Genomic DNA, 23962 nt, shown 5'->3' with positions numbered 1-23962 from the left:
GTTGGTTAAGCAGCTGCGTTCGGCTCAGGTCATGATCCCAGCGTGCTGGGATCGAGTCCCACATCAGGCTCCTTGCTCGGCGGGGAGCCTGCTTCTCCCTCTGCCTCTGCCTGTCATTCTGTCTGCCTGTGCTCGCTCTCTCCCCCTCTCTCTCTCTGATAAATAAATAAAATCTTTAAAAAAAAAAAAAGAATAAGGAAGAAAACAATGATAGTAAAAGTAAATTAGTTTATTTAGTAAGATATTTATACTCAAAAAGCTTTAAATAAATGCTAATAATTAAGTATTTTATATTTGGTCAGAGAGCAGAATCAAAATGCATATGACAAAAGTTGTCCCAGAGAATTCTTGGGATACGTACACATGTTTGGGTGTAGTAGAAAAGACAGTGGATTAAGAATGGGAAAGATTTTGCTTTTAAGATTGTTTAGTTACTAAGGTACTTGGCCAACTCAGTTTTTTCAACTGTAAAATGAAAAGGTTAGGTTCCCTGACATTCTAAAATGCAATCCATAGAAGGTAAGATGGTGGAGAATTAAGAGGACCCCCAGGCTTTCCTTGTCCCTTGAACACAGCTGCATTGAGGTCAGATCACTTGGAACACCCAGCAAATTGATCTCAGGATTGGAAGAAGGATCTCCACAGTTGGAGGGAGATATGTTGCCAGGTGGGAGGTACATGGAAGTGAAATGGGGGAGAGAAAAACTGGATGTGGCAGAGGGGAGGGAACTCTTTTAGTGGGAAGAGGAAAGGTAGAGAAAGAGAAAAAGATTGAGAGAGAGTGGCACTGGGTTCACACAGGAAGAAAACCTCTCCAGACCACAGACTGGAGAGCCAGCAGAACTGAGTGTTACAGTATATTTTTGCAAAGAGTGTGTGGAGTTCAGTCTCTGAGGTTTTGGAAGTATGAGACTTTCACCAGAGGTTTGGTTCACACTCCTGGGGAGGAGGGGGGCTCTGGGCCAAGAGTGCACAAAAACTTGTGCAGGGATCTCTTGGGTTGCACTGGACAAGATCGTTCCCCTTCCTGGGATACAACAGGAAAAGAGTACATTGCTTCTTCAAGTACAAAAGACCCTGTGGGCGCCAACATGTGGCATTTCATCAGCAGGGCACAAAGTGCGAAAGAGCAGGTGGATAACCAGGACACTGCTTTTCCAGGTACCACACCATAGATTCCATGCACTGAGCAGGCGTGGGGTGGGTTTTTTGGGACAAAGGTCACTAGTCACAGTGCAGCAAAACTTTATTCCTGAGGAGCAAGTGGGTCAGTGCTGTGTTGGCTCCTTTAAGATTTGGAATTTTAAATCCCAGCTGTGACAAAGATAAAACCCAGGAGACTTGTGGTGTTAGACAGCCCTGCTTTTCTGTGAGGACTTCCTGAATAGCAGCGGCAGGTTGGGGGGGGGGGCAGGGATGAGAGTCCTTGTCTGGGTTGAGAGAGTGGGGTGCCATTTTACCTTATCACCAACAAAGTGGGACATCAGAGAGCAGCATAGCAGTCTCAGTGGAGGTGGGAACCTCTTAAGTCAAACACCATACCTTGTGTGCTTGGCAAGTGCATTTTTACTGGGGCAGGAGTGACTCTCCCTGCAGACTCTCCCTGCAGCAGGCCTCTGCCCCAGAAGACCAGCAAAGGCAGCGTGCTGCATGCACAGAGTTTACTGATCAGTGCTTCAAAACATCTCTTCAGTTCGGTGAAAATAAGACCAGGCTATGTTTTAATTTTTTTCCTTATACTTTTTTCTTTTTCCTATGGAACTAGGCTTTATAGGATTTTGTTAGTATGCTTTTTTGTTTACTTTTCTCTCTCTCTCTCTCTCTCTCTTTTTTTTTTTTATCAGGCTTCTGTTTTTCTTTTCTCCCACCCCCTATCACCCGCCACCTTTGGAATCAGGCTTACAGTTTTTTGATTTTTTAGTTTTTTTATTCCTTTTTCCTTACTCTCTATTTTGGATCAGGCTCCCCCCACCCAGGTTTATTCTAACAAACAGATCAAAGAACACCTACATAAAGGTCCAAATAATCCTCACTACAAGCAAGGAGGAACTCTGCAGAGGACTGACCTATGGGAAAGAGCACCCAAAACACAACAGCAGAGTACACAGAGCATAGCATCAGAAACATTTCCTGAATGTCCAGGCCCTGGACAATGTAAATCTTCTTTTAAATATAGCAGTACTTTGAGGTGCAGGAAACATAACAAGCTTCCATAACACACAAGATACAGAAATTTAGCCCAAATAACAATTATAGAGGAATTCTCCCCAGAAGAAAGCTCAGAGGATATCAAAGCCAGGGACTTGCACAAAACAGGTATAAGCATATACCTCAACAAGGATTGAGAACAACGGTTTTAAGAATACTAGCTGGACTTGAAAAAAGCATAGAAGACACCAGAGAGACTCTTGCTGCAAATATAAAAGACCTAAAAACCAGACAGGCTAAAATAAAAATGATATAACTGAGATGCAAAACTGGATATAATCACAAGGAGGACTGAAGTACTGGAGGAGAGAACAGGTGATACAGAAGATACAATTTTGGAAAATAATGAAAAGAAGAGAGAGGGAGTGAAAAACCATTAGATCATGAATATAGACTCAGGGAACTCAGCAATTTGATAAAGTGAAATAATATTCAGATCATAGGAGTTTCAGAAGGAGAAGAGCAAGAAAAAGGGGCAGAAAGTTTATCTGAACAAATTACAGCTGGCAGCTTCCCAAATCTGGGGAAGGATACGAACATAAAAATCCAAGAGGCAGAGAGAACTCCCCTAAAAATCAACAAAAACAGGTCAACACTATGGCATATCATAATGAAACTTGCAATATACAAATATAAAGAGAGACTTCTGAAAGGAGCTAGGGACAAAAAGGTCCTTAACCTACAAGGGGTGGACACATAGCAGCAGACCTGTCCACAGAAACTCAGCAGGCTAGAAGAAAGTGTCATGATATAGTCAACATACTATATGGGAAAAATATGCAGCCATGAATACTCTATCAGGCTGTCATTCAGAACAGGAGAAATAAAGAGTTTCCAGACAAGCAAAAACTAAAGGAGTTCATGACCACTAAACCAGCTCTGCAAAAAATATTACTCTGAATGTAAATGGACTCAATGCTTCAATCAAAAGACATAGGGTATCAGAATGGATAAAAAACCAAGACTTATCTATATGCTCCTTATGAGAGACTCATTTTATACCCAAAGACATCTCCAGATTGAAAGGCAGGGGATGGAGAACCACTTATCATGCTAATGGACATAGAAAGAAATGTGGAGTAGCCACATTTTTTATCAGACAAACCAGATTTTAAACCAAAGACTACAAAAAGCGATGAAGGAGGATACTATATCATGATAAAGGGGTCTACCCATAAAAAGATCCAACACTTGTAAATTCTTATGCCTCTAACTTGGGAGTAGCCAAACATATACATCAATCAATAACTAACTTAAAGCAACTCATTGATGACAATATAATAATACAACACAATAATAGGGGACATTAACACCCCACTCACAGCAAAGGACAGATCATATAAGTAGAAGGTGGATTTAACAGATATATTCAGAGCATTCCATCCTAAAACAGCAGAATACACTTTTTTTCGAATGCACATGGAACATTCACCAGAATAAATTGCATACTGGGGCACAAACCAGGACTCAACCTGTACAAAAAGATCAAGATCATACCATGCATATTTTCAGACCAAAATGTTATGAACCTTCAAGACAACCACAAGAAAAAATTTAGAAAGACCACAAATACACAGAGCTTAAACACCATCCTACCAAAGATTGAATGGGTCAACCAGGAAATTAAAAGAATTTTAAAAATATATGGAAGCAAGTGAAAATGAAAACACAACAATTCAAAATCTTTGAGAAGCAACAAAGGCAGTCCTAAGAAGGAAATATATAGCAATACAGGCCTTCCTCAAGAAGCAAGACAAGTCGCAAATATATATTCCAAATTTACACCTAGAGGACCTGGAAAAAGAACAGCCAAGAAAGCCTAAAACCAGTAGAAGAAGGGAAATAATAAAGACTAGAGCAGAAATCAATGGTATAGAAAAACAAAATAAAACAAAACAAAACAGAAACCCCAGGAGAATAGACCAATGAAACTAGAAGCTGGTATATTGAAAGAATTTAAAAGAATGATAAACCTTTAGCCAGACTTACCAATCACTAATAAAACAGGTGAAATCACAACCAACACCACAGAAATACAATCATAAGAGAATATTATGAGCAATTATATGACAACAAATTGGGCAATCTGGAGGAAATGGATAAATTCCTAGAAACATATAAACTGCGGAAAAGGAAACAGGAAGAAATAGAAAACCTGAACAGACCCATAACCAGCAAAGAAAGTGAATAAGTAATCAAAAGTCTCCAGATAAACAAGAGTCCAGGGCAAGATGGCCTGTCAGGGGAATTCTACCAAATACCTAAAGAAGAACCAATACCTATTCTATTGTTCACAAGGGCCAAAATATGGAAAGAGCTCAGACATCCATGGTCTGATAAATGAATATAGAAGGTGTGGTAGCGGGGGAGGAGTCCAGATGGCGGAGAAGTAGCAAGCTGAGACTGCTTCAGCTAGCTGGAGATCAGCTAGATAGCTTATCTAAAGATTGCAAACACCTGCAAATCCATCGGCAGATCGAAGAGAAGAAGAACAGCAATTCTGGAAACAGAAAAACAACCACTTTCTGAAAGGTAGGACCGGCGGAGAAGTGAATCCAAAGCGACGGGAAGATAGACCCCGGCGGGAGGGGCCGGCTCCCGGCAAGCAGCGGAGCAACCGTGCACAAAATCAGGACTTTTAAAAGTCTGTTCCGCTGAGGGACATCGCTCCAGAGGCTAAACCGGGGCGAAACCCACGCGGGGTCAGCGTGGCCTCAGGTCCCGCAGGGTCACAGAAGGATCGGGGGTGTCTGAGTGTCGCAGAGCTTGCGGGTATTGGAACGGGAAAGCTGGCTACAGAGACAGAGCCGACAGTAAGTTCGCAGCTCGGTGTTACCTTGAACCGGTCGCAGGCTCGGTGAGCTCGGAGCGCGGCCGGAGGTCAGGCAGACGGGAGTAACTGGGCGCTGTTCTCTGAGGGCGCACTGAGGAGTGGGGCCCTGGGCTCTCGGCTGCTCCGGGCCGGAGACCAGGAGGCCGCCATTTGTATTCCCGTCCTCCGGAACTCTACGGAAAGCGCTCAGGGAACAAAAGCTCCTGAAAGCAAACCCGAGCGGATTACTCACCCCGGCCCCGGGTAAGGGCGGCGTAATTCCGCCTGGGGCAAAGACACTTGAGAATCACTACACCAGGCCCCTCCCCCAGAAGATCAACAAGAAATCCAGCCGAGACCAAGTTCACCTACCAAGGAGTGCGGTTTCAATACCAAGGAGAGCAGCAGAATTCCAGAGGAGGCGAAAGCCAAGCACGGAACTCATGGCTTTTTTCCTGTGATTTTTTTTTTAGTCTTGCAGTTAACTTAATTTTTTCTTTTTCATTTTTTTTTTTCTTTTTTATTCTCGCCTTCGGGTTAAATTATTTTTTTTTTAATTTTTTTTAACTGTTACCTTTTTCTTTTTTAACGATTTTTTACTAGTTTATCTAATATATATATTTTTTCTTTTTTACATTTTTCTTAGGTGTTTTCTTTTTTTAAAAATTCTTTTCTTTTTTCTTTTTTTTTTCTTTCTTCCTTTTTGAACCTCTTTTTATCCCCTTTCTCCCCACTCACGATTTTGGATCTCTTCTAATTTGGCTAAAGCATATTTTCCTGGGGTTGTTGCCACCCTTTTAGTATTTTACTTGCCCCTTCATTTACTCTTATCTGGACAAAATGACAAGACGTAAAAATTCAACACAAAAAAAAGAACAAAAGGCAGTACCGAAGGCTAGGGACCTAATCAATACAGACATTGGTAATATGTCAGATCTAGAGTTCAGAATGACAATTCTCAAGGTTCTAGCCGGGCTCGAAAAAGGCATGGAAGATATTAGAGAAACCCTCTCGAGAGATATAAAAGCCCTTTCTGGAGAAATAAAAGAACTAAAATCTAACCAGGTTGAAATCAAAAAAGCTATTAATGAGGTGCAATCAAAAATGGAGGCTCTCACTGCTAGGATAAATGAGGCAGAAGAAAGAATTAGTGATATAGAAGACCAAATGACAGAAAATAAAGAAGCTGAGCAAAAGAGGGACAAACAGCTACTGGACCACGAGGGGAGAATTCGAGAGATAAGTGACACCATAAGACGAAACAACATTAGAATAATTGGGATTCCAGAAGAAGAAGAAAGAGAGAGGGGAGCAGAAGGTATACTGGAAAGAATTATTGGAGAATTTCCCCAATATGGCAAAGGGAATGAGCATCAAAATTCAGGAGGTTCAGAGAACGCCCCTCAAAATCAATAAGAATAGGCCGACACCCCGTCACCTAATAGTAAAATTTACAAGTCTCAGTGACAAAGAGAAAATCCTGAAAGCAGCCCGGGAAAAGAAGTCTGTAACATACAATGGTAAAAATATTAGATTGGCAGCTGACTTATCCACAGAGACCTGGCAGGCCAGAAAGAGCTGGCATGATATTTTCAGAGCACTAAACGAGAAAAACATGCAGCCAAGAATACTATATCCAGCTAGGCTATCATTGAAAATAGAAGGAGAGATTAAAAGCTTCCAGGACAAACAAAAACTGAAAGAATTTGCAAACACCAAACCAGCTCTACAGGAAATATTGAAAGGGGTCCTCTAAGCAAAGAGAGAGCCTACAAGTGGTAGATCAGAAAGGAACAGAGACCATATACAGTAACAGTCACCTTACAGGCAATACAATGGCACTAAATTCATATCTCTCAATAGTTACCCTATTGTGAATGGGCTAAATGCCCCTGTCAAAAGACACAGGGTATCAGAATGGATAAAAAAAATACCCATCTATATGTTGCCTCCAAGAAACTCATTTTAAGCCCGAAGACACCTCCAGATTTAAAGTGAGGGGTGGAAAAGAATTTACCATGCTAATGGACATCAGAAGAAAGCAGGAGTGGCAATCCTTATATCAGATCAATTAGATTTTAAGCCAAAGATGATAATAAGAGATGAGGAAGGACACTATATCATACTCAAAGGGTCTGTCCAACAAGAAGATCTAACAATTTTAAATATCTATGCCCCCAACGTGGGAGCAGCCAACTATATAAACCAATTAATAACAAAATCAAAGAAACACATAAACAATACTACAATAATAGTAGGGGACTTTAACACTCCCCTCACTGAAAAGGACAGGTCATCCAAGCAAAAGATCAGCAAGGAAATAAAGGCCTTAAACGACACACTGGACCAGATGGACATCACAGATATATTCAGAATATTTCATCCCAAAGCAACAGAATACACATTCTTCTCTAGTGCACATGGAACATTCTCCAGAATAGATCACATCCTCGGTCCTAAATCAGGACTCAACCGGTATCAAAAGATTGGGATCATTCCCTGCATATTTTCAGACCACAATGCTCTAAAGCTAGAACTCAACCACAAAAGGAAGTTTGGAAAGAACCCAAATACATGGAGACTAAACAGCATCCTTCTAAAGAATGAATGGGTCAACCAGGAAATTAAAGAAGAATTGAAAAAAATCATGGAAACAAATGATAATGAAAATACAATGGTTCAAAATCTGTGGGACACAACAAAGGCAGTCCTGAGAGGAAAATATATAGCGGTACAAGCCTTTCTCAAGAAACAAGAAAGGTCTCAGGTACACAACCTAACCCTACACCTAAAGGAGCTGGAGAAAGAACAAGAAAGAAACCCTAAGCCCAGCAGGAGAAGAGAAATCATAAAGATCAGAGCAGAAATCAATGAAATAGAAACCAAAAAAACAATAGAACAAATCAACGAAACTAGGAGCTGGTTCTTTGAAAAAATTAATAAAATTGATAAACCCCTGGCCCGACTTATCAAAAAGAAAAAAGAAAGGACCCAAATAAATAAAATCATGAATGAAAGAGGAGAGATCACAACTAACACCAAAGAAATACAAACTATTATAAGAACATACTATGAGCAACTCTACGGCAATAAATTTGACAATCTGGAAGAAATGGATGCATTCCTAGAAACATATAAACTACCACAACTGAACCAGGAAGAAATAGAAAGCCTGAACAGACCCATAACCAGTAAGGAGATTGAAACAGTCATTAAAAATCTCCAAACAAAAGCCCAGGGCCAGACGGCTTTCCGGGGGAATTCTACCAAACATTTAAAGAAGAACTAATTCCTATTCTCCTGAAACTGTTCCAAAAAATAGAAATGGAAGGAAAACTTCCAAACTCATTTTATGAGGCCAGCATCACCTTGATCCCAAAACCAGACAACGATCCCACCAAAAAAGAGAGCTATAGACCAATATCCTTGATGAACACAGATGCGAAAATACTCAACAAAATACTAGCCAATAGGATTCAACAGTACATTAAAAAGATTATTCACCACGACCAAGTGGGATTTATTCCAGGGCTGCAAGGTTGGTTCAACATCCGCAAATCAGTCAATGTGATACAACACATCAATAAAAGAAAGAACAAGAACCATATGATACTCTCAATAGATGCTGAAAAAGCATTTGACAAAGTACAACATCCCTTCCTGATCAAAACTCTTCAAAGTGTAGGGATAGAGGGCGCATACCTCAATATCATCAAAGCCATCTATGAAAAACCCACCGCAAATATCATTCTCAATGGAGAAAAATTGAAAGCTTTTCCGCTAAGGTCAGGAACACGGCAGGGATGTCCATTATCACCACTGCTATTCAACATCGTACTAGAGGTCCTAGCCTCAGCAATCAGACAACAAAAGGAAATTAAAGGCATCCAAATCGGCAAAGAAGAAGTCAAATTATCACTCTTCGCAGATGATATGATACTATATGTGGAAAACCCAAAAGACTCCACTCCAAAACTGCTAGAACTTATAGAGGAATTCAGTAAAGTGTCAGGATATAAAATCAATGCACAGAAATCAGTTGCATTTCTCTATACCAACAGCAAGACAGAAGAAAGAGATATTAAGGAGTCAATCCCATTTACAATTGCATCAAAACCATAAGATACCTAGGAATAAACCTAACCAAAGAGACACAGAATCTATACTCAGAAAACTATAAAGTACTCATGAAAGAAATTGAGGAAGACACAAAGAAATGGAAAAATGTGCCATGCTCCTGGATTGGAAGAATAAATATTGTGAAAATGTCTATGCTACCTAAAGCAATTTACACATTTAATGCAATTCCTATCAAAGTACCATCCATCTTTTTCAAAGAAATGGAACAAATAATGCTAAAATTTATATGGAACCAGAAAAGACCTCGAATAGCCAAAGGGATATTGAAAAAGAAAGCCAACGTTGGTGGCATCACAATTCCGGACTTCAGGCTCTATTACAAAGCTGTCATCATCAAGACAGCATGGTACTGGCACAAAAACAGACACATAGATCAATGGAACAGAATAGAGAGCCCAGAAATAGACCCTCAAATCTATGGTCAACTAATCTTCGACAAAGCAGGAAAGAATGTCCAATGGAAAAAAGACAGCCTCTTCAATAAATGGTGCTGGGAAAATTGGACAGCCACATGCAGAAAAATGAAATTGGACCATTTCCTTACACCACACACAAAAATAGACTCAAAATGGATGAAGGACCTCAATGTACGAAAGGAATCCATCAAAATCCTTGAGGAGAACACGGGCAGCAACCTCTTCGACCTCTGCTGCAGCAACATCTTCCTAGGAACAACGCAAAAGGCAAGGGAAGCAAGGGAAAAAATGAACTACTGGGATTTCATCAAGATCAAAAGCTTTTGCACAGCAAAGGAAACAGTTAACAAAATCAAAAGACAACTGACAGAATGGGAGAAGATATTTGCAAACGACATATCAGATAAAGGACTAGTGTCCAGAATCTATAAAGAACTTAGCAAACCCAACACCCAAAGAACAAATAATCCAATCAAGAAATGGGCAGAGGACATGAACAGACATTTCTGCAAAGAAGACATCCAGATGGCGAACAGACACATGAAAAAGTGCTCCATATCACTCGGCATCAGGGAAATACAAATCAAAACCACAATGAGATATCACCTCACACCAGTCAGAATGGCTAAAATCAACAAGTCAGGAAATGACAGATGCTGGTGAGGATGCGGAGAAAGGGGAACCCTCCTACACTGTTGGTGGGAATGCAAGCTGGTGCAGCCACTCTGGAAAACAGCATGGAGGTTCCTCAAAATGTTGAAAATAGAACTGCCCTATGACCCAGCAATTGCACTATTGGGTATTTACCCTAAAGATATAAATTTAGTGATCCAAAGGAGCACATGCACCCGAATGTTTATAGCAGCAATGTCCACAATAGCCAAACTATGGAAAGAACCTAGATGTCCATCAACAGATGAATGGATCAAGAAGATGTGGTATATATACACAATGGAATACTATGCAGCCATCAAAAGAAATGAAATCTTGCCATTTGCAACAACATGGATGGAACTAGAGCGTATCATGCTTAGCGAAATAAGTCAAGCAGAGAAAGACAACTATCATATGATCTCCCTGATATGAGGAAGTGGTGATGCAACATGGAGGCTTAAGTGGGTAGAAGAAGAATAAATGAAACAAGATGGGATTGGGAGGGAGACAAACCATAAGTGACTCTTAATCTCACAAAACAAACTGAGGGTTGCCGAGGGGAGGGGGATTGGGAGAAGGGGTTGGGATTATGGACATTGGGGAGGGCATGTGATTTGGTGAGTGCTGTGAAGTGTGTAAACCTGGTGATTCACAGACCTGTACCCCTGGGGATAAAAATATATGTTTATAAAAAATAAAAAAAGTATAAAAAAAAAAAAAGAAGGTGTGGTAGCTATATATAATGGAATATTACTTAGACATCAAAAAGAATGAAATTTGCTATTTACAAGGATGTGGATGAAACTAGAGTGCATTATGCTAACTAAAATCAGTCAGAGAAAGACAAATTCTATATGATTTCACTCATATGTGGAATTTAAGAAACAAAAACAGAGGATCATAGGGGAAGGGGGTAAAAATAAAATAAGATAAAGGCAGAGAGGGAGGCAAGCCATAAGAGACTCCCAAATACAGGGAACAAACTGAGGGTTCATGGAGGGAGGTTAGTTAGGGGATGGGGTAATTGGGTGATGGGCATTAAGGAGGACACTTGACCTAATGAGCACTGGATGTTATACACAACTAATGAATCACTAAATTCTACTGCTGAAAGTAGTAATACACTATATATTAACTAAAATGAATTTAAATACATCTAGAAAAAAAAAGATGCTTTCTACACAGTATGGTTTTACAGAAAAAAAATGTTGAAATAAAATGCCATGGACAGGGATGCCTGGATAGCTCAGTCATTTAAGCGTCTATCTTTGGCTCAGGTCATGATCCTAGGGTCTTGGGCTCAAACCCTGCCTAGGGCTCCTTGCTCAGTGGGAAGCCTGCTTTGCCCTCTTCTTCTGCATGCTGCTCTCCCTGCTTGTGCTCTTGCTCTCTTCCAAATAAATAAATAAATAAATAGATAGAATCTTTAAAACTAATGCCATCCACAGTCCACTTTCACAAAGGCCACAGTATAGTTTCATAGCATAGGCTCAGGTATCACAGGGACCTGGGTTCAAAGCTTAGGTATCACTTGGTAGCAGTGCAACTTCGGGCAAGTTACTTACCATTTCTTTGCCTTTTTTTATCTATAAAGTGCACATTACCTGAACAGTTCCTTGTAAATATTAAATGATGATAATCATGATGTTAGTAAGCATTCACTGAGTGTTTACTATATTCAAGAGTTATAAATTTTACACATATATTATTTCCTTTAATATTCCTAACAAATCTTATTGCATGGTTTTCCTATATTGTTACCTCCATTTAACAGAAGAAGAAAAAAAGTTGTCAAGATTAAGTAAGTAACTTGCCCATAAAGAGTGAGTTAGTAAGAGGCAGAACCTGAATACATAAAACCCAGGCAGACTGACTCTGAAGCCCCTATTCTTAGACACTGCCCTTTGCAAAATGCTTGGCACACAGAAGCTTAATAAATGGTAGATATTGTTCATATGATGAACACTCAAAGGGGTAACATGCTGATACTAAAATGTCAAAGACTATTGCTTTTACATAAAACAAGAGTCATCTCTCCCCCCAAAATAAGGAAGGACTATGGTTATTTTGTTTCTTCTGGAGAGAATGAATGAGGGTCTTACCTCCAAAAAAGGTTGAAGATGGCTCCGGTTAAAATGAACACTGATAATAACCACTTGCAACTTCTGCCTAGGCACATCTTTCACTGAAAAATGTATCTTTGGGAAATTCATATTTGAGATCCTTTTATAACTGGCAATATTTTAATTAGACATGGGTAGTTTAGAAGTATTAATAAAGAATAAATTTCAGAAATATATGGACTAATATAAAATATTCTTTTGGAAAATATACTTTAGTCAGGTTAAAATTTTCATGGAAAACGTATTTTAGAGGATTTTAGTCATTTGGTTGTATAATCAATGAGCTAATTAGCACTTTTCTCAGAAGATAAACATCTTTAATTCCCTTCACAACTATGGAGTAGTTATAATTTCCATTGAGCACCATATTTTATTTATGACAGCTTTAAACCAAATATGCATCTTTATAAATACTGAAGAAGTTATTAGAACATCAAGCTCTCACATCTTGGCTCCCTATCTTTAAGAAGTTCATTTTCCCACCTTATCATATTAATAAAAGATTCTTCTACATGGAATGTCTCAAACAGTGCTGGCTTGTTCTGGTTCTGACTGAGTTTTGTTTCATTGGCTGACTGTGAGCCTCTTTTCAGAAGGATGAGCAAAGATGAAATAAACACTGGTAACAGTGGTAATACCTACCCTCACAAGATACTAATTTTCGAGATTAAAATCTTTATTATCCATCCTTTTCAAAGGAGAAATAGGAAATCAAACTTATAGAGTTGCTAGGTTCATAAGCAAAGTGAACTAAACAATGAATTCTATAGTAATCTAATTATGTCCTTGGCATTATTAAAAGTAAAATAATCTACTTAATAAGAGGTATAAAGAGCCCTCATAACACTGGTGTTTAAGTCACATATTTTCCTAATTATTAATCCCTTTTTTTTAAAATAAAATCAGATATGAAAGTGAGTACACTGCTCTGTCTTCAGAGAAAAAGCAATATAAGAGAACAGTTTGAACAAAATCTGATAATCTAGATGAACAAATTCTGAGAAATGCACAAATTACCTAAACTGACTCAAGAGCAGAGAGAAAATCTCATCAAACCTATAATAAGCAAAGACTGAATTATTAATGAAAAACTTTTCAAGTAAAAAAAAAAATCAAAGCAGCTAGCTTCTTTGGTGAATTTTACTAATATTTACAGAATTAACACCAAATTCTCGAAACTCTTCATAACAATAAAAGGAGAGGGAACACTTTCAAGTTCACTGTATGAGGCCAGAAGTACTCTGGTATCAAAGTCAGATAAAGACATCAAAAGAATGTTACAGATCATTATTCCTTACGATTAGTGTTGCAGAATTCCTCAACAAAATACCAATAACCAAATCCAAAAGCATATTAAGATGATTACACACCATGAGTAAGTGGGATTTATGCTAGGAATGAAGGGTAACACAACATAAGAAAATCAGTTAAGGCAACACATCATAGTGATAAAACAAAGAATGAAGACACACATGATCATCTCATGTGACACAGGAAAGTCGTCTTACAAAATCCAACACTCTTGATAAACTTTCTAAAAAATCTGAATATAAGGGAACTTTCTTAACTTGATAAAGGGCATTTAAGAAAACCCAGAGCTAACAACATATTCAATGGTAAAAACTTTTCCCCGAAGTTCAGGAATAAGACAAAAATGCCTACTTTCACCACTGGCATTCAACATTGTACTGGAACTTCTAGCCAGAGCAATTAGATAAGGAAAGAAATTAATGGTATTCAAATTCAAAAGGAGGAAATACAACTATCTCTATTTCCAGATATGAAACTATATGGAGAAAACCCAAAAGGATCCACAAGAAAACTACCGTATATGACAATGAATGAATTTAAGGAAGCTGAGGGCACAAGATCAACTCAGAAAAACTGGCTGTTTTTCTATACACCAACAATAAATAATAATAACAACAATAATAGGCAACAAAAGCAGAAATAAGCAAGTGGGACTACATCAAATTAAGAAGCTTCTGTATAGCAAAGGAATCCATCACCAAAATGAAAATGCAGCAGACAGAATAAAAAAAAATTGTAAGTCATATATTTTTTTAAAGATTTAATTTATTTATTTGACAGACAGAGATCATAAATAGGCAGAGAGGCAGGTAGAGAGAGAGGAGGAAGCATGCACCCCATTGAGCAGAGAGCACAATGTGGGGCTCAATCTCAGCACCCCGGGATCATGACCTGAGCAGAAGGCAGAGTCTTAACCCACTGAGCACCCAGGCACCCCTGTAAGTCATATTTAACCACCAATTAAAATAAAAGTAGATTAGCGGTTGTCTGGGGTAGGGGGTATCAGTGCAGACTACCTATGGGCATGAGGAAACCTTGTGGGTCAATGTAAGTTCTAAAACTGGGATTGTGGTCATGCACAACTGTATCACGCTTTACTAAAACTCCCTAAACTCTACACTTATAATTAAAATGGAAGACTTTCATGGATGCAGGTTAAACCACAAATTGTTAAGAATTTAAAATAATTGGGACGCCTGGGTGGCTCAGTGGGTTAAGCCACTGCCTTCGGCTCAGGTCATGATCCCAGCGTCCTGGGATCGAGTCCCACATCGGGCTCCTTGCTTGGCAGGGAGCCTGCTTCTCCCTCTGCCTCTGTCTGCCATTCTGTCCGCCTGTGCTCGCTCTCTCTCCCTCTCTCTCTGACAAATTAAAAAAAAAAAAAAAAAAAAAAAAAAGAATTTAAAATAATTTAAGCAGACTCCTCTCAAAGGAAATATTCATTAAACATTTACTACGTGCTTACTGTGTGGCAACCACTATTTAGACACTGAAATATAAATATGAAAGTTATTTTCTGTCTCCAAAAATATTCCTGGGGAAGTCACTCTAACTTGAAACTCCATCTGATATCATCACCTTATCAATCCAACAAACACTTTTAGAGAGGCTATTATGTGTCAGGTATGGTAACTGGTTTGTTGAGAATAATTATTAGGACCTGAAAAGGGAGTAGGGATTAGGAAGGTAAAAGAGGAGGAAGGGGATTCCAGGCAAAGGAAAGCCCACATACAAAGGCTTGGAAATGAAATAGGAAAAGGAGTATGATATAGGTGGGGAACTGTAAATAGATCAGTGTGTCAGTAAAGTCTTCCTGTAGTTAAGGAAAGAGAAATTAGACCTAAAAGAGCCTGGTGTGCTACAATGAAGACTGGACCTTACTCTAAGGGCACATGGAGCTGTTTAAGGACTTTACTTTTATTTATTCTATTTTATAAAATTTATTCATTTTGGAACACCTGGGAGGATCAACCAGTTAAACATCTGACTCTTGATTTTTGGCTCAAGTCATGGTCTCAGGGTTGTGATATCAAGCCCTATGTCCGGCTCCAGGCCCAGTGTGGAACTTGTTTGAGATTCTCTTTCTCCCTCTTCCTCTAACCCCTCACTCCCTGTTTGTGCATTTTCTCTCTTTCTCTCATAAACAAACAAATAAATAAAAATTATTTTATTTATATAACGATTTCAGATTTATTTTTTGTAGAAGTAGCACTACAGGATGGAGAATGGTTCGGAGAGCAACAAGAAAAGAGTTGGAAGATCTCTATCTTCTCTATGAAAGATTACTATCTTTCAGTAAGCTAGGAGAGAGATGAGTTTAAAAAAATGTATCTGCTTAAAAGGATAGTTTAAAGAAATATGAAGGAAGTAAGATCTATGTCCTTTTGGTGGTCTGAGAAACATGGGGCAGTGAATAGTAAGTAAAACCTTAGGTAGATATTCTAGGAGCAGCAGGGGAGAAAAGAGAAAGGCTTTAAAGAATGATTTTGTACTAAGAATTCCTCTCTTGAATCTTCTGGAGAACATATTGAATAAAAAGGATATTAAACTGTAAGTAAATAGTCTAAAATATCATTATTATTGCAGCTCACATTTAGTCAGTATGAATCATGTGCAAGGCATTAAAGCAACTAAAATATCATTTTATTTTATGATTCTTACAAATTTAGTTTTAATTCCATATTATAATGAGTAAATAGTTGGTTATAGAGTTTGAATAACTTACCAAGAACTAAAATTTGAATCTAGATCTGTGTAAATCTAAAGCCCAAGACAAATCTTTAATTGCAAAATAATACTGCTATAAGTTATCTGTAATAGATTTAAGATAAAATACAAATTTTATTTTATAAGTCTTCGATCACTTTTAATAGGTTTGTGCTTAATTTCAAAGTGTCTTACTTACAATGTACTATATTCCTGTCCTCCGCTGCTGCCATTTTATCATAAAATATACCATTGTTTTAAACTTGCAGCTTGTATTGCCTACAGTAGACCCACTTCAATCCTAAAGATACATAGAAACTGAGAAAAGGGACAGAAAAAGATATTCCACACAAATGGAATTAAGAAAAAAAAAAATAAAAAGAGCCAGGGCAACAACATTATATCAGACAAAACAGACTTTAAAACAAAGACAGTAGCAAGAGACAAAGGGCATTACGTAATGATAAAGGGAACAATCCAACAAGAAGACAGAACATTATAAGGCTTATGTACCCAAAACCGGAGCACCTAAAGACATAAAGCAAAAACTAATTGAGCTAAAGGGAGAAAATGACAGCAATGCAATAATAATAGGGAATTCTAACACTCCATATACATCAATGGATAGATCATCCAGACAGACAGAAAATCAACAAGGAAACAGTGGCTTTGAATGACACATTAGGCTAGATGGATCTAACAGGTATATAAATAGAACACTCCATCCAAAACCATCACAAACCATCACAATACTCATTTTTTAAAGTGCACATGGAACATTCTCCAGGATAGATCATATTAGACCACAAAACAAGTTTCAGTAAATTTAAGAATGAAGTAATATGATGCATCTTTTCTGACCACGACAGTATTGAACTAGAAATCAATCATAAGAAAAAATGTAGAAAAAACACAAACACATGGAGGTTAAATAACATTAAACAGTGAACGGGTCAAAGATAAAATCAAAGAGGAAATAAAAAAGTACCTAGAGACAAATGAAATTAAAAATACAATGGTCCAAAGTCTTTTGGACTCAGAAAAAGTTGTTGTAAGAGGGATGTTTATAGCCAATATAGGCCAATATAGGATTACCTCAAGAGACAAGAAAAATCTCAAATAAACTATCTAACCTTATATCTAAGGAGCTAGAAAAAGAACAAATGAAGACAAAGCTAGTAGAAGGAAAGAAATAATAAAGAATAGAGCAGAAATAAATGAAATAGAGACTAAGAAAGCAATAGAAAAGATCAAGGAAACCAAGAGATGGCTCTTTGAAGAGAAAAAGTTGATAAACCTTTAATCAGTCTCATCAAGAAAAAAAAGAGAGGACTCGAAGAAATAAAACAAGAAATGAAGGAGAAGGAAAAAACCCCCAACACTATAGAAATACAAATAATTATAAAAGAATATTATGAAAAATTATATGCCAATAATTTGGACAACTAAGAAGAAATAGAAAATGTAACAGACGAATTACTAGTAATGAAATTGAATCACTAACACAAAACTACCATCAAACAAAAGTCCAGGTGAATTTACCATACATTTAAAGAAAATTATACCTCTTTTTCTCAAACTATTCCAAAAAATAGTAAAGGAAGGAAAATTATGAATCCAACATTACCCTATTACCAAAACCAGACAAAGACGCTAGAAAGGAAGAAAAGTATAGGCCAGTATCTCTGATGAACATAGATACAAAAATCCTAATGAAAATATTAGCAACTGAATTCAGCAATACATTAAAAGAAAATCATTCACCACAATCAAGTGGGATTTATTCCAGGGATGCAAGAGTAGTTCAATATTTGCAAATAATTCAATGTGATATATTACATTAACAAGAGCAAAAATAAAAACCATATGATTAACTCAATAGATGCATAAAATGCATGTGACAAAATATAAAATTCATTCATGGTAAACACTCTCAACAACGTAAAGGCCATACATGAAAACCCCACAGCTAACATCATTACTCAATGGTAAAAAAATGGAAAACTTTTTCTCTAAGATTAGGAAGATAGGGATGTGCACTCTCAGTACTGTAAGTCAACACAGTACTGGAAGTCCTAGCTAAAACAATCAGACAAGATATAAAAGGCATCCAAATTGGTAAGGAAGAAGAAAAATGTCACTATTTGCAAATGACATTATATTACATATGAAAAACCCTAAAGATTCCACCAAAAAACTATCAGAACTGATAAATCAAGTCAGCAAAGTTGTGGAATAAGAATTAAAATACAGAACTATGTTACATTTTATACACTAGTAATGAAGTAGCAAAAATAATTAAGAAATCAATCCCATTTACAAACGCACCAAAAGAATAAAGTATCTAGTAACAAAGTTAACCAAGGAAGGGAACGACCTATACTGTGAAAAGTGTAAGACACTGATGAAAGAAACTGAAGATGACAGAAACAAATGGAAAGATATTCCATACTCATGGACTGGAAAAATTAGTATCATTAAAATGACAATACTACCTAAAGCAACTTAAAATTCAATGCTATTCCTATCAAAATACAAACAACATTTTTCACAGAATGAGAACAAACAATCCTAAAATATGTATGGAACCACTAAAGACCCCCCAATAGCCAAAGCAATCTTGAGAAAGAATAACAAAGCTGAAGAACAACAAAATTGGAAATCTCAGATTTCAGGACACACTAGAAAGCTATAGAAATCAAAATAGTACGGTAATGGTACATAAATAGACAGAAATCAATGGAACAGGATAGAGAATCCAGAAATGAACCCATAGCTACATGGCCAATTAATCTATGACAAAGGAGGCAAGAGTATATAATGGAAAAAAGACAGTCTTTTCAATAAATGGTATTGGAAATATCTGATAGCTACATAAAACTAAGTGAAACTGGACCACCTCTTTGCAACATATACATACAAAAAGAATAAACTCAAACTGGATTAAAGACCTAAATGTGAAACTTCAAACTATAAATCTCCTAAAAGAAAACACAAGCAGTAATCCCTTGGACATTGGCCTTAGCTACATATTTATGGATATGTCTCCACAGGTAAGTAAACAAAGGCAAACATAAACTATTGGGACTATACCAAAATAAAAAGCTTTGCACAACAACAGAAACCATCAATAAAACAAAGAGTAACCAACTGAATGGGAGAAGATATTTGCAAATGATAAATCCAGTAGGAGATTAATATCCAAAATATAGAAATAACTTACACAACTCAACACCAAATAAATAAATCATCTAATTAAAAATGGGCGAGGATCTGAATGGACATTTTCCCAAAGAAGATACCCAGATGGCCAATAGATACATGAAAAAATACTCAATATCACTATCAGGTAAATCAAAACAACAAAGAGGCATCACCTTACACCAGTCAGAAAGGCTAGTATTAAAAAAACAAGAAATAGCAAGTATTGGCAAGGATGTGGAGAAAAAGGAACCTCTGTACTACTAGTGGTAATATAAATTGGTGTAACCATGTGGAAAACAGTATGGGGGTTCCTCAAAAAATTAAAAATAGAAATACTATATGATCCATTAATTCCACTACTGGTTATCTACCCAAAGAAAACAAAAACACTAATTCAAAAAGATAAATACACCCTTGTGTTTATTACAGTATTATTACAATAGCAGATATAAAAGCAACTCAGGTGTACATGATAGATGTACAGATGAAGAGATCTGGTATACCTACACACACAAAGCAATGTTATTCATCTATAAAAAAGAATGAGATCTTGCCATTTGTGTATAGATGGACCTAGAAGGTATTATGCTAAGTCAAGTATGTCAGACAGAGAAAGACAAATACTGTAGGACTTCAGTTATATGTGGAATTTAAATGAACAAACCAAAAGAAAAACCCGAACTTTTTAATATAGAGAAGAGGAGGACCTGGGTGGTCTGTAGACTCTTAAAAAACCCCAAATATGTATGTATGTGTGTGTGTGTGTGTGTGTGTGTGTGTGTGTACAGAGTATGGTGGGGGGAGAATAAATTGGTTGCCAGAGGGGAGGTGGGTGGGAGGACAGTGAAAAGGATAAAGGGGATTAAGAGGTACAAATTCCCAGTTCTAATGTAAATAAATCAGAGATGAAAAGTACAGCACAGGGAATATATTCAATAATATTATAATAATGTACAATGACAGATGGTAACTACACTTATGGTGAGCTTTCAATAATGTATACAATTTTTGAATCTATGTTGTATACCTGAACCTAATATAACAAGGTATGTTAATTATACTTCAATAAAAACAAAAGCAGCATACTCTCTCTAATGGGGATCTGCAACTATGAAAATAATTAATTAAAATAAATAAATAAATAAATAAATAAATAATGAATTAAATTTTTAAAATGGCAGCTTATTTTGAAAAGAATTTATGAGATGTAAACTTAATGGGCATTCTTAATACACGACAGGTATAAGCAAACGTTTCAAATAGAGACTACTAAATTAAAGGAGAGGAGAAAAGAAATCATTTGTATAACATGAAGTAAAAAATTCTTGACTTAAAAAATATGAACTAGGAGAGAACATAAAGAATTTATATAAGAATGCGTTTGAATAAGTTTAGAGAAATCTTGTTCTCAAAGGATGAGTCACAATTTAGAAGTGAGTCACAATTTCAAACACTGACTAAATAATATGGATATGTGGCTGAAAACCAAAAACAACTGTAGTAAGGGGAACAATCAAAATCAAAGGGAGAGCAAGGAGCTTATTTCTAGGAAATGAAGGGGCGGGGGGTAGGAGGTCGGGGTATCAGGTGGTGGGTATTATAGAGGGTACAGATTGCATGGAGCACTGGGTGTGGTGCAAAAATAATGAATACTGTTAGGCTGAAAATAAAAAATAAATTAAAAAAAATACAACTATAAAAAAAAAAAGACCTCCCACTAGTACTCAGAAAATTAATGGTGAAATGGCTTTACACTAATAATAAGTAGAAATTTATCATACTTGATAGAGATATCTGAAAAGCTGTGTTGAGATATTAACATATTGAGTTTTAAAATCAAAATCACTAATCCTTGTGTTTTTTTCTGAAATTCATAAGGATTATATGTTATATAATTACTGATATACATAATCGTATTTTTGAGATGGATAATTACTTGGGAAAGTGGTCAGATAAAGAAAAGTTCACCATTAACATACTGCACAATTTTATAAAACTGAAACAGTGCATACATACTAGGAGGTCATAGTTGATGGCCGTCAACAAGTATGGACACATATTTTTAATAAGTAATTCAAGAGAAGTGGCGCATAGTGTTTAAGAACACAGCTTGTGAGGGGTGCCCAAGTGGGTCAATTGGTTAAGTGTTGGCTTAACCTGATTTTGGCTTAACCTGATTTTGGCTCAGGTCATGATCTCAGGGTCATGAGATGGAACCCTAGGCCAAGCCCTGTGTTGGGCTCTGTGTTGGGCATGAAGTCTACTTAAGATTTTCTCTGTCTCCTTCTCCCTTTGCCCTTTCCACACCCCTCACTCCTGCTCTCTCTCAAAAAAAGAACACAACTTATGAGACAGAGCCAAGGATCATGTCCCAGCTCTGCCACTTACTATCTCTGTGCCCTTGGATAAGTTTCTTAACTTCTCTGAACCCCTGTTACTACATCTGTCTCATGAGGATAAATAATACTGCTCACCTCAGGGAGATTTGGGAGGACTGAGATAAATGTAAAGGAGTTCCTGCTAAATAATAAGTACTGTTGAGTATTAAGAAAAAAGAAGTAAACAAACATTTGGAAAATACTAAATTCTTACATCCTTAAATGTTGCCGAGTAAAGAAACATGAAACTTTCTTATGAGTAAATTAAGAATACATTATTTTTGACTTCTTCCGCGAGTTGGCTGAGGAGAAGCGCGAGGGTGCCGAGCGTCTCTTGAAGATGCAAAACCAGCGCGGCGGCCGCGCCCTCTTCCAGGACGTCCAGAAGCCGTCCCAAGATGAGTGGGGGAAAACCCTGGACGCCATGGAAGTTGCCCTGGTTCTGGAGAAGAGCCTGAACCAGGCTCTTCTGGATCTGCACGCCCTGGGTTCTGCCCGCACAGACCCCCATCTCTGTGACTTCCTGGAGAACCACTTCCTGGACGAGGAGGTGAAGCTCATCAAGCAGATGGGCGACCACCTGACGAACCTCCGCAGGCTGGCCGGCCCCCAGGCTGGGCTGGGCGAGTATCTCTTCGAGAGGCTCACCCTCAAGCATGACTAGGAGCTCCGGAGACCAGCAGCATCCTTTGAGGGGGCCTCGCTGACATCCGTGCCTCACCCTCTCCCTGCAGCCAGAGGCAGCTTTGTAACCACCCTGGAGCCCTCTCCCAAGCCCTGGACCAAATGGAAACAATAAAGCTTTTTGCAGCAAAAAAAAAAAAAAAAAAAAAAAAAAGAATACATTATTTTTGTGAGGTAATATGATGATAGGTACGGAAAGGTTAAGTACAGATAATGTCCATTCATCTCTGTGTGTAATAGGGAATGAAAAGAACTGACTTACTATTGTGGAACAGAATAGGAAAATGGTATTGTCTTGTGAGCTGCTATGGGCATGGATTGCTCTGGACAAAGGATAAGTAGCAAACGGCACTTTCATCCACCCATCCACTACCCATCCACCATCTACCTAACTACCAATCCACCTGTCCAATCCGTAAGTCAACTCTTTATTCCGTGAGGGTTAATCAATCACAGAAGAGCTGTCTGTGTACCTATCTACATCTAAGTAGTACATCTTTGCTTTTGATATTAATGGATGGGAATTTATACAGAATGAAAAGGCAGTATTGCAGATGGAAGAAAATGGGGTTGAAATGAGAGTCCAAGTTGTTTAAAAATGGAATAGGACATTTAAAAAAGGGGTGGCACTGGGACCTTCAAAATTTATTCAATGCTTCTTTATTGCTCTGACTGATAGCAGGGAATTCTCCTCTAGTGTAATACACCAAAGAGGAATGAATTTCACTGTCTTTCCTTTTTCCTAGGCTGATCTATCTAGAAGGCCTAGGAACAGGCAAGATCCTTCAACAATCACTTTCCTGGTACTGTGGCAATCAAGTAAGGAAGAGAGAAATGCCTGGTGAACATCATAGGGTAGTTATGTGGGTTGCTCCATTATCACAGATTCATTCTACTAACTGGGCAGGCTTAGAAAAACAAGTGCCCCAATTAAGTTGTGGGTTATATTAATGTAGTAAAAATACCACACATTAAATTACAAAGTAGCAATGTAATAATGTAAAAATAATTATTTTAAAGAATTCTTAAGTACTTTAAATTCAGTATCCAAAGGGTCAATTATACATTCTAATACCTTGCATCATTAAAAAAAAAATAAAAGAACAGTGTAGTTTTGAGAATACAGAATGTCATCAGAGGTACAGCTTTACTAAAAAAAACCCTCTACCTAGAAAGGCAAGAATTTAATATATGTACAAACCTATACATAAAGGCTTTAGGGATTTCAGGTCCTAGTTTTTTCTCATGCTGTGTATCTTAAATGAATACAGCTTTAATGCTGCTTTAAATGCTGAGTATGTATAAAATCAGGACTCTGAAGCAGCA

General features: G+C 37.5%; 2 protein-coding genes across 2 annotated transcripts in view; one reads left to right on the top strand and one right to left on the bottom strand.

Annotated features, from left to right (window-relative positions):
* Positions 1-23962, bottom strand: part of ITFG1 (integrin alpha FG-GAP repeat containing 1) — a 324431-nt gene that overhangs the window by 167252 nt on the left and 133217 nt on the right. The window lies entirely within an intron of this gene.
* Positions 1092-22787, top strand: LOC131818678 (ferritin light chain). Its single transcript, XM_059153316.1, has 2 exons — positions 1092-1161; positions 22222-22787. The coding sequence occupies exons 1-2, from the start codon at positions 1092-1094 to the stop codon at positions 22614-22616; spliced, it is 465 nt and encodes a 154-aa protein (XP_059009299.1). The 3' UTR covers positions 22617-22787.

The sequence above is a fragment of the Mustela lutreola genome, chromosome 16 (genome assembly GCF_030435805.1).
Source record: "Mustela lutreola isolate mMusLut2 chromosome 16, mMusLut2.pri, whole genome shotgun sequence".
In the NCBI taxonomy this organism is placed as follows: Eukaryota; Metazoa; Chordata; class Mammalia; order Carnivora; family Mustelidae; genus Mustela; species Mustela lutreola.
The sequence above is the reverse complement of the archived record's forward strand: the minus strand, read 5'-3'. Positions and strand labels throughout refer to the sequence as shown.